At 31.8% G+C, this 12,166-nt stretch overlaps 1 protein-coding gene across 1 annotated transcript; it reads left to right on the top strand.

The window, feature by feature from the left end:
* Window positions 1-2,692: 2,692 nt before the first annotated feature.
* On the top strand, window positions 2,693-10,289 carry LOC108341199 (leucine-rich repeat receptor protein kinase HPCA1). The gene is made up of 18 exons (XM_017578867.2): window positions 2,693-3,376; window positions 4,060-4,177; window positions 4,289-4,360; window positions 4,640-4,714; window positions 4,823-4,894; window positions 5,153-5,317; window positions 5,422-5,496; window positions 5,755-5,826; window positions 5,936-6,007; window positions 6,122-6,190; window positions 6,387-6,461; window positions 6,656-6,790; window positions 6,890-7,377; window positions 7,467-7,619; window positions 7,713-7,849; window positions 8,012-8,231; window positions 8,773-9,008; window positions 9,538-10,289. Exons 1-18 carry the CDS (start codon window positions 3,292-3,294, stop codon window positions 10,006-10,008), a joined length of 2,790 nt encoding a protein of 929 aa, XP_017434356.1. The 5' UTR covers window positions 2,693-3,291; the 3' UTR covers window positions 10,009-10,289.
* The last annotated feature ends 1,877 nt before the right edge of the window (window positions 10,290-12,166 follow it).

The raw sequence follows: 12,166 nt of genomic DNA, 5'->3' as shown, positions 1-12,166 counted from the left end.
ATTCTTCAATTTTAGTTCCTTTTCCATAGTTTCATATTTCTAGAATTACTTCTCGATATTCTTGAGAAGTTATCATATAATTAATTAGGTAATCTTGAGATTTATCTTACCGTAGACAAACAACGCAGAAAAACTAATTCTTTCAATAGTTTATTCTTAAATAACTGGGAAAAAAATATTTATATCACTGATATATTTTAATTAAATTTATAATTATTTACAATATCCTCTCAAAATCCTATTTTTATAAAAAACACTAATGATTTACTAAGATAACTTAAGTCAAGTTTAACAAATAATGGACACCAACAAAAGTAATAATATTCATATACACATACATCCATCAAATTCAATAATAATTACATTAATACAGAAGGTCAATTGCGATACGGAAATTTGGATAAACGGCATCACATTAAAAATATTACATGTGTTCATGTTGTCAATGGGATAAACATCGTGTTTACGCTGTATAAATTACTTAGTCCTTGTGTATGACTAAAACAGATTTATCAGAAACGAAATAATATCTCTGAGAAATCAATAGAATACACAAGTAAACATGGGAAATACACATTACGAATAAATCAAACTCTTGAATCAAAATCGTTCCCGAGAAAAAAATTATAAGAACACGGCTCCTTATATATAATTTAGATAATTTATTAAAGAATTTGAGAGAATTTTTTATCCTTATAATTTATACAACGAGTGAGTTTAGTTTAATACTTAATTTCTCATTCAAAACCCTCATCTCTTTAATTGTACTTTTCTTTTACTTCTATCATTTTCACTTTTTTCTCAAATATTTTTTCCTCTTTATTGTACTTGTAATTCATACATAGGATCAGTTTTACAACAGCAGCTCTGAATTATTTCCTTTAAGGCAGAGAAGCACAAGGATATCTGATCAAACCCAAGATATCAAATCTCAAGCACCAAACCAAGTGAACAATGACAGTCTGGTTGTTGTTATCACTCATTTTATTCTCCCAACAATATATATTAGACAAAATTAAAGACAGATATCATATTATTGGAAGAATAATGGCCAAAATTACAAATATATTAGACTATAATTTTTCATGTATTTAAAAAAGGTAAGAAAAAATTTAATATTTTTAAGTTAAAAAAATGGGAATTGGATGGGTAAAGCAACTTGCAGAATTTATTTAGTAAATTCAGAGAAGAATCTACTTAAATTATATAAAGTTAAAAACTGGGTCACAAGTGGTTTATAGAAGAGAAAACAAAAAAATTGGAGAGGTTTAAAAAATAGGTTACTAGGTTTGACCGCCTCCTAACCCAACAAGTTTTTAAGAATTAAGAATTGATATTACCGTCAAAATAAAACAGAAGACCACTTATAGAATTAATTAAATTATTAGATTAGGTTTACACAACACAACTAATGCCCTTGTTTTCCCTCCTGTTACACCCTGTCTCTTTCCATAGCTAACCAATAACCAAAACTCACAAAAGTCAACTTTCCCACTTTCTTCCACGAATTAGGGTTCTAAATTTAATTCAATTCCATTACATAAACATGCCATATTCTTTAGATTATATTTCTGTTTAATTTGTCACACTTCATTTGAATGGGAGAAAAATAATATCTAAAAACCAACTTGGAAGTAGCCATGACAATTTGACAAAAATGTTTTTTATTAGATTTGTGGTAACTTTTCCAAGTTGGATATCTGTACATATTTTACTATTCGATTTTGCATCTAAAAGTCATCCCCTCAAAAGCTCCAACGGTGAAACTCCTTTAATTTGAATTGAACCATTACATGTAATAAAACCTTTATTTTCAATGTTTTGCATAAATGTACATCTAAAACCTAAATTCGAAATCCATGTCAAATAATTTTGTCCCAATCTATGATTCTTTGTTTTATCTGTGTAACATTGTTTTCCCATATAATATTATACAATCTCAAGTGTACATAAGAAATAGCACCGTTTTATTTCTCAGCTAACCTGTAAGACTATGTGACAGCTATCATAGTTTAAAAAACATTAATTTTTGTTGTCATAAAAAACAGAAAACCTATGTTTAACTGTTAGAATTTGTTGGAGTACAAGACTGCATCTTTCTCCAGCCTCCTTAGATTCCCACTCCAATTATGACATAATTAGACTATATAGTTTCTAAGCAAAATTTTTACACTGTCAAAACAATGCTATGTTCGTTAGACATATATACCTTGTATAGCAATAACTCTAAAAGCTATAGTAAAAATGTTTTTTAATTAATATATGGTAAAATATTTGTATTTACGTTATATATATATATATATATATATATATATATATCTTCGTGACATTGATAAAAATGTATCCATTAGCTCAAACAATTCTTTCTTCCACTACAAAACATGAAATTACGATTTTATTTAAAAAAATAATATCTAATTTTTCTTAGATTAATAAATTTTTTTATAGTTTTTCATTTGTGAAGCTTTTTAAAGACAAATTTAATAATGATAATAATGAAAAAACAGTATTATTGTCACCGTTATCAATTTAATACATTATTAGTGCCACCATTATATTTTCATGGACGGCAACTTTGGTAGCGACTTGTTTTATAGTGCAATACCATTTAATTTTGGTTTTGTAATGAATCAAGAAGCTGAAGAGGTGTTTGTGGATGAAGCAAGACCCTATTCTGAAGGCAATCTACTGTACTAAAAACATGCATGAATCTGTTCCTTGTTCATTCCCTCTTTGCATCATATTTAAACTAGTACAAACTACCTCGAGTTTTTAGCTATATTTAATGTTGAAAGGGTGCTGATTGAAGCAGTAAAATAAGGCATTCTCTTGGTGGTTGTTTATTCCATCACTTCATCTTTTCTTGAAGCTTTCTTCCTTAGAATATTTGGCGATAGACTCTATCCAAAGTTCCTTTATGTTTTGTTCCATTCTTGTATAAATATATTTAAGAATGTGATGAAAGTTGGTGATGATGATGATGATGGTTGGTGGCCACCGTGTGTCAATATTTTATTTTTATGTTTTGGGACTTAATCCCATTCTAACCGTTGAAAAATGAATGCAAAAGTCATTGACTAAGTAAAATGTATTAGTTAACCTTAGCCATCTCGAGGCCGCGTTTGGTCTTCCATCGTTTGTTGATTCAGTTTTGTCATCCTATGAAGCCTTTGCTTTCTCATTAAACCATAATTGCTATAGATTGATCCTCTTTGGTTATTGGTCATCATTGCTTCCACCCAAAACTTCCATCATTCCATTTCTGATCCAACACAAGAGAAACATTGAGTAATGGACCAACGACATAAAGTGATTCTTCTTCAGCTGCTTCTTTTCCAAGTTCTGCTTGTTGCATCACAGACAGACAGTCGGGATTGTAAGTTCAATTCTACTTTTTTCGTGTTTTGCACTGTCTTTGCTGTCTGTATCTAACAATTTCTTATACGTATGTTCTTTCACATCTCATGAAAAAAGTGAGGAATATTATCCAACTTTTTTGGGGGGCGTTCTTCCATATGCCGAGAAGTGGCTAAACTCTTAAAAGTTTGAAACTTTGCCTCAGTTCTATGCGAAGAGCACATCACAAATTACAGTGGACACAAGATAGAGAAATTAAATATGTAGAAAAAGGCTGTACAATTTTTTTTTCAACCAAACGTGAAATAAGATGGATGGTGAGATGGAGAGCGAGGAAAAAAATTACCTTTAAAACGGTGTTTAAAGAATTTACTGAAGGAATAATATAATTCAAGAAAATACTGATATTAGGTTGTCTTGTCTTCTCTCAATCTGAATGTGATGTGAGAAAAAGATTGTTTGCTTTATGTATTAAAATTAAAAACATTTCGGTGTGATATTCATTTGATTTCTGAAGTAGGAGAAGGATTTGACTACAAAGGTTGCTTTCTATAGTATTCACTTTTCATGGTAAATTGTGGTCTAGAGCATGCGCAATCACTGAGAGAGGAGATAGATTAATGAACACTAGGAATTTATGTAGTTTAGTTCGAAAATTCAATTTCCTTTTGACAATTTTTAATGTAAATGGTATGGCTGTAGATTCTGCACTAAATTCCCTTACACAATCCTGGAGTAACAAGCCACAAAGTTGGGTGGGTCAAGATCCTTGCAGTGGCTGGGATGGAATTCGTTGCAGCAATACAAGAATTACCCAATTGTTAGTTCTTGGGTTCTTTAGCTTCTCCAAATTGATATATATGAAAGCTTGTATCATACATTCTATTCTTTAAATATAAAATATATCTGAATTGATTGCTATTATTTTCAGGAGAGTTCCAGGCTTGAATATTGGTGGCCAACTGTCTTCGGCAATTGAGTCTTTATCCGAACTAGATACTCTGTGCGTACTTCTTATACAAGTTGAACAGCCATTGAACTGATACCATTATGCCTGTGTTTCTGAACTGGTGGTGATTTGTTGAATAACATTCTTCTAAACTGAACTTATTGTTGGATACTTCACCGTAGTCAAAACTGAAGTATATGAATCCAATACAATTCTTATTTTACTAACTGGTTTTTAGAACTGAATTAGATTCAAAGTTATATTTAAAGTGAAAACGGTATATGTTGTTTCTCTGGAAGCTCACATAATAATATGTTGTTTCTGTTCATGTAGGGATCTTTCTTACAACACGGGTTTGACAGGAACAATTCCAGAAGCAATTGGGAATATGAAAAACCTAAAATCCCTGTAAGTTAGGCAGTTTATTTTCAATCAAATGATTCTTATACAGACCGAAATTTTCCCTTACAAAATTTAGGATGATTTTTTAACTCTCCCTCTTTAACTGTTTTTCAGATCATTGGTTGGTTGTGGTTTCTCTGGTCCGATTCCGGATTCAATAGGGTCTCTAACGCAGCTGACCTTTCTGTAAGGATTTCTTCCATCTTAACAATTGTGCTCATTCCTTTAGGAGAAGGTTTACTTGCATAAAGAAAATATTAAAGTTCATCTTATTATTCGATTGTATCCAAAAATGATGCTTCATATAAAAATATGGAACATGTTATGCTAGGTGTGCAGCCTTGATATAATGTTCAGTTCCTAAAAGTATCTAACTTTGTCTCGAAGTTTAATGTTACTTTAATGGACTAATTCATGGTAAATTATGTGTTGCTTTTCATGCAGAGCATTGAACTCTAACAGGTTCAGTGGAAATATACCACGCTCTCTTGGCAATCTAACAAATATCAATTGGCTTGATCTTGCTGAAAACGAGCTTGAAGGGACTATCCCTGTCTCTGATGACCAAGGACGACCAGGCCTTGACCTGCTCCTTAAGGCACAACACTTGTATGTCAATTCTCACTGTTAATTTTCACTTCATATCAACACATAACGTGGTTGGATATTTTCCAGTTCCCTGAATGACCTAACATCTTGTTCACTGATTGCAGTCATATGGGGAGCAATAAGCTCTCTGGTACAATACCAGAAAAACTTTTCAACTCCAGTATGATTCTGGAACACGTGTAAGCTTCATTACATCTTGTACAATTTCTACTTTTACAACTATATAATGGAGAGTTAAGATGACTTAAGTGAATTTTCCTAAGAGGACTTAGAGTCTATTTAATTTAGATTTTTATATAACTAATTTTGGATCATGGTTTAGACAATCATTCAAATTAATTTCAGGCACCTATTATATATTAGAATGTGTCATGAAATATTGTCTATGGTTATAAACCAACTGGACTCTTAATCACCCCTTGTACTCTTTTTGCCAGGCTTTTTGACCACAATCAACTAGAGGGCAGTGTTCCTAGTTCCATTAGTTCTGTGGGGACATTGGAAGTTCTGTAAGTATATTTTAGACCGTGTCCAATGGCTACGTTCACAAAACTATGCTATCTATGACTTTCTCTTTGACTTCTTTTATTTATATTTAATATTTTCTTTGGATCGCAGGCGCTTAGACAAGAATGGATTAACAGGGGGCGTGCCGGCAAACTTAAACAGACTCGGAAAACTAAGCGAAATGTAAGAAAATTAAAGAAACATGCACTATTTAACTTCATGTTTATATGCAAAAATGTCTAAGTTTTCCTAAAGAATAAACTTTGCTAAGGCGTGGCATGGACTTTATTTTTGCAGCTATTTATCTCACAATAAGCTAAATGGAAGTCTGCCTGATTTTACTGGAATGAATAGTCTCACATACGTGTAAGTACAAAATAGTGACACTTTTATTCAATTTATTTCAACAAAAGTTTAACTCAGTTTGTAAACTTTAATCATGTTGACAAAAAATATTTTCTCTGCACTCAAATTATACAACAGCATTCTACACTTGAGCATATGATTCATACATGATATAATGATTTTTTACTTTGCGTCTTTTATGGAAAACTATCTGCAGGGACATGAGCGACAATGCTTTCAATGCCTCTAATGTACCTTCATGGGTTTCAAGTCTGCCAGAACTGACAACAGTGTATGTTGTTCATTGTTGCTTCCCACATTACGTGTTTCTGATTCTTTCCAATGACATTACTTCTTGAATAAGATGCTCTGTGAAAAAAAAAATAGAAACAGGATTTCATTTTAGCCGTGAAGAAAACGAATGACATGTTCCTAAAAAGTTATGCTTGAGCAAATGATGATTATGATTATTGAAATATGTAACAGGATACTTGGGCAGAACCAGCTCGGTGGCATGCTAAATCTCAGTAGCTATACCAAAAGTCTGCAACTCATAAATTTGGAGAGTAATGAAATAACAGAGATTGAACCGCGAAACAATCTACCAAGTTTTGAAATAAGGCAAGCCTCATTATATATGATATCCTTTTTTCTCTATAAAAAAATGTTCAGTCATTTGCATGGATTCAAAACTGAGGCAGTTGTTTTATGCTTTTGCAGACTAGCTAACAACCCAGTTTGTCGTGAAAGTGGATCTTCTGAGAATAGTTACTGCAAAGAAGCAGTACAAAATCCCTCGTCTTATTCAACACCACCAAATAATTGTTCTCCTCCACCTTGCAGTTCTGATCAGATTGCCAGCCCAAATTGTATATGTGCATATCCCTATACTGGACTTCTTATATCGAGAGCTCTTAGTTTCTCAAACTTCAGTGACGCAAGTTACTATAGGGAGCTTGAGCAGTCTCTGATGGATACTTTCCGAAACCAAAGCATTCCAGTGGATTCAGTTGCTCTTAGTAACCCCATGAGAAATTCTACTTCTGATAACTTTGAATTGACTCTTCAATGCTTCCCCTCGCAAAGCGATCGTTTCAATTCAACTGGAGTTTTAACCATTGCTTTTCTGCTTAGTAACCAAATTTATAAGCCCCCAGAGTTCTTCTCCCCATACATCTTCAAGGGTGCTAATTATGATTACACAGGAGGTGAGATGAACTAGAAATACTGAACGCCTTGTCAGTCCTATTTTACGGTGCCCTTTCTCCCTCTAACTCTCATTCTTTACGTCAATTAGGAGAACCAAATGGATCAAAGTCATCACATACCGGGGTTATTGTTGGTGCTGTAGTTGCTGTTGTGGTCTTTATTGTACTGGCATCCCTTGCAGGGATGTATGCCATTCGCCAGAAAAGAAGAGCAGAAAGATCTGCAGGGTTGAACCCTTTTGGTAAGCGTGATTGCTGCAGCCTTGACTGAATTTTGTTCCTTGCAAGGACTTCACAAGTAGTCTTTTATTTATTCGTTGTCATCATAAATGCAGCTAATTGGGATCAGAATAAGAATAGTGGCACTGCTCCTCAGTTGAAAGGAGGACGATGGTTTTCTTTTGATGACCTAAGGAAGTACACCAACAACTTCTCAGAAACCAATACTATTGGATCTGGAGGCTATGGACAGGTTTTTTCTAATGGCATCTAGTGACTTTCCTTTTTTTATTTATTTAAAAACATCTTATTGGACATATTTTCACTCTAGGTGTCAGAAATAACCAAGTATTTTCCCAAATAGTTATCTTCTTGTTTACTTATCTGCAAGATCTAATTAGTCCTCTTTCTCAAGGTTTACCAAGGAACACTTCCCTCTGGGGAGTTGGTTGCTATCAAACGGGCTGCAAAAGAATCTATGCAGGGTGCTGTTGAGTTTAAAACCGAGATTGAACTTCTATCAAGGGTCCATCACAAGAATCTCGTTAGTCTTGTGGGTTTCTGTTTTGAGAAGGGTGAACAAATGCTGGTGTATGAGTACATTCCCAATGGCACTTTAATGGATAGTCTCTCAGGTACTTTCAATTCCTTCACCACTTCGGATATTCCGTGCTGTATGACACTCAAATGTATGATGGGGATGACGTGACTACAAATTTTCATCTGTTAATTTATATTTCATTTCTTGACTATTAACAGTAGACTACTCATTTGCCCATTTCATTATGAATCACCACAGTTGGTCTTTGTGCCAACAGTTTAGCATTCGGTGGTCAATTTTAAGCCTCGTCTAACCAGTTTCAATTACCAGATCAGAAAGAAATCATTCATAATAAACTGGACCTGTTAAGATCCTGATTTTAATTCAAACTTAGAGATAAATAACAGTGAACTTAATCCAATTTGAAGACTAGAAATCAGTGTCACGGAGACTGATAAGAATTTACTGCGTTACCTTCTGCTGAACTGCAACTATTTACAACCTAAGGATTTGGGCTTTTGTTACACGAATATACTGTTATAACAACCAATTAAAAAATTCAATTAAGCCAAAGTCCATCAAGTTGCCTGTTTCATTACTTAACTAATTTTCTTCATTTGACTTTACCAATACAGGAAAGTCTGGGATCTGGATGGATTGGATAAGGAGACTTAAAGTAGCATTAGGTGCAGCCAGGGGTCTAGCTTATCTTCATGAACTTGCTAACCCACCAATCATACACAGGGACATCAAATCTAGCAATATCTTACTTGATCATCACCTCAATGCAAAAGTTGCTGATTTTGGTCTCTCCAAACTTCTTGTTGATAGTGAAAGGGGCCATGTCACTACTCAAGTCAAAGGGACAATGGTTTGTATAGAATGCTTTCACTCCTACTTTATGAAGCTGCACACATCTTAGTTTAGAATAGATAATAAATTTATAAGTTGCGACACTTTTAATAGTTTGAATGCTTCTCCAAAAGAAGTGAGGGTTGTTTCCACTTTTATATTTTATTTTGGCCATGTCTTTTAGTTGATGTTGGATGTCCAATAACCACCTTTAAAATTTCAGTCATAAAATCAGCCTTTGCTTCACAGTCTAAACAATTTCTCATAGGGAAATAAAGTAAACAAGTTTTTGAGATGATTTCAGGAAAAGCTTAGGCACAAGACAATTATTACACCTTCACCTCTCTTGTGTTTTCAGGTTGATGATGACTTTTTATAAAGTGTGATTGGCATAATGCTTAGAAAATAAGCAAACTTGACACCTTTTAGAGAATGTATCATTTCAATAAAGTAGAAATCGAATCAATAATTTGCGGGGAGTTAGCTTTAAACTTAAAATTTATCAGAGGTATATCTGATGCAAGCTTATTTCCTTGTTATTCTCCCAGGGATACTTGGATCCTGAATATTACATGACCCAGCAGTTGACAGAAAAGAGTGATGTATATAGCTACGGAGTGCTAATGCTGGAACTAGCAACAGCAAGAAGGCCAATAGAGCAAGGAAAGTATATTGTAAGAGAAGTAATGAGGGTAATGGACACTTCAAAAGATTTATACAACCTTCATTCCATTCTAGATCCAACCATAATGAAAACAAAACCAAAAGGTTTGGAAAAGTTTGTAACGTTGGCAATGAGGTGTGTCAAAGAATATGCAGCTGAGAGGCCTACAATGGCTGAGGTTGTAAAAGAGATTGAGAGCATAATCGAGCTTGTTGGATTGAACCCGAATTCTGAATCAGCTACAACATCAGAAACTTACGAGGAAGCAGGTGGAGGAAATGCCCAACATCCTTACAGGGAAGAAGATTTTAGCTATAGTGGAATGTTTCCATCAACAAGGGTAGAACCTCAATAGGCTTCGGTATATTTTTCTTTTGTAATTTTTTCCTCTCTTCAGATCCATTGCCTGAGATCTGCTGGTGCCAATTTTGGATTCGAATCCTTATATAGCAGGTGCTTTACAAAAACTTGCTTTGTAGAGAATGAAGGTTCAAGTTGAATTTTTAAATTGATTCTTGGAAGCTTGTATTTATATCTTTGTTCTTGTCATGTAACATAGTTTGTGAATTGTGAATTGCAGTAATATTTGAATGAATGTAAGTATTGAAGTATGTTATTCAACAACGTTCAACAACAGCACACATCTGTTTCTCTTTCCTTTTTTCAGCAATTTCATTACTGTGAACAAAACTCAAATTGATGCAGGAAGAACTCACCTTGTTTAAAAACAAGTTCATTTCAGTACCTCGTGATTTAATCTTCTCTCTCAAAATTTCTTTTATTTTTCATGTGTTTTTTTTTTCATGTTTCAAATGGTGTAATATTTAAGTCATTAATTTGGTCGGAAAAAAATTGCTTACAGAAACAGTAATTTATTACCCAAACCATTACATTACCTTATATTTAATGTGAAATTGTCTAGCTTCTTTCAAGTAAAAGTGGCTTAAATAATTTAATCAAAAATCAATTGGGGGCAATTAATACGTACTAGAATCTTACTAATAATTTGAATGAAAGTGTTAAGTTAATTAAATATTAAATAAAATATAATTAATAAATGTGTTTACAGATGGAAAAAAAATAAATCGATTTGACTACTGAGAAATATTAGAATCAGAATCACATCAATCGTGAGAGACTGAAAGTATAATCTAATCGTAAAATAAAAATAATGAATAACTTATTATACACACACACTTAATATTGATTTTTGTGCTTAACATTTAAAACTACTCAATATAGGAAAGTATTTGATTAATTTTTTTTAATTGAATATATATACAAAATATTTTATTTATAATAAAAATAATAAAGATTAAGACCAAAATATAAATAATAATAATAATAATAAATTAACTAAAGATAATATATTTAATAATGATATTATTAAACTTTAAACCTAATTTAATATCATAAAATTATTTATAAATTAGAGGTTTGTATTTATTTATAATTTTATTTTTAGTCAAGTGAAATTTTTAACGGACCTCTTATATTAAAATATATGCAATTTGTACGTGGAATCAAATATGTGAAATCAAATATTAACGAGTGTCCAGAAAGTAAATAAAAAAAATATGTGTAACAAATAATAAATTTTGATAGATATAATATTTAATTATATATAATGATTAAATATCATGTTGAATAATGTAATAAAAGTTATATATAAAATTAATTTCTTTTATATTAAATATACATCTATAATATTTTATTTATAATAAAAAAATATGAAATAAATCTTAAATACAAATTAAAAGAAGATAATATATATATATATATATATATATATATATATATATATTTATATATATATGGGTTTGCTAACGAGCGTACGTCTGTTTTTCAGTTGCTACGTTTTAGTAATGTGTACCGAGTTTTAGTAGACAAAAATATCCTTATATATCATGGATTCTAAGTTTTAAGGTTAAGAGTATTTTAATAATTTTCATTCTCAAAACTAAAAAATAAAAAAAATCCCCCAAACCCTTACTCACTTCTCTCATTCCTCTCAACCCTTTTTCTTTCATCTTTCTCACTCCAATCTTTTGTCTGTCATCCCTACTGTAGCCCCAATTGAAAAAATAAAAAACATTTGCCGTTAAACAATCTTACAAAAAAATGATTTTATAATGAGTTTTCATCTTATAATTTTTGTCTTATCTAATTTTATCCAATTTTCAAGGAATTAGTAATTTTCAAGGAATTAGTAATTGACCTGGAAAAAAAAATCAGAAATACTCGTTGTTAAACAATTTCTTATAAAAAATGATTTTATAATGAGTTTTTATTTTATAATTTTTGTCTTATCTAATTTTATCTAATTTTCACAAGCATAATGACATCAAAGGAATTGGTAATTGGCCTGAAAAAAATCAGAAACACTCATTGTTAAACAATTTCTTACAAAAAATGACTTTATAATGAGTTTTCATTTTATAATTTTTGTCGTATATAATTTTATCTAATTTTCACAAGCATAATGACATCCAAAAGAATTGATAATTAGCCTG

This window comes from Vigna angularis, chromosome 6, assembly GCF_016808095.1.
Source record: "Vigna angularis cultivar LongXiaoDou No.4 chromosome 6, ASM1680809v1, whole genome shotgun sequence".
NCBI lineage: Eukaryota > Viridiplantae > Streptophyta > Magnoliopsida > Fabales > Fabaceae > Vigna > Vigna angularis.
The sequence above is the reverse complement of the archived record's forward strand: the minus strand, read 5'-3'. Positions and strand labels throughout refer to the sequence as shown.

Coding starts and splice junctions, on each gene's coding strand:
- LOC108341199 (XM_017578867.2), top strand. CDS start 3,292: ATGGACCAACGACATAAAGTGATTCTTCTTCAGCTGCTTCTTTTCCAA. Junction 4,361..4,639: donor TTATCCGAACTAGATACTCT/GTGCGTACTTCT, acceptor CTGTTCATGTAG/GGATCTTTCTTACAACACGG. Junction 4,715..4,822: donor ATGAAAAACCTAAAATCCCT/GTAAGTTAGGCA, acceptor ACTGTTTTTCAG/ATCATTGGTTGGTTGTGGTT.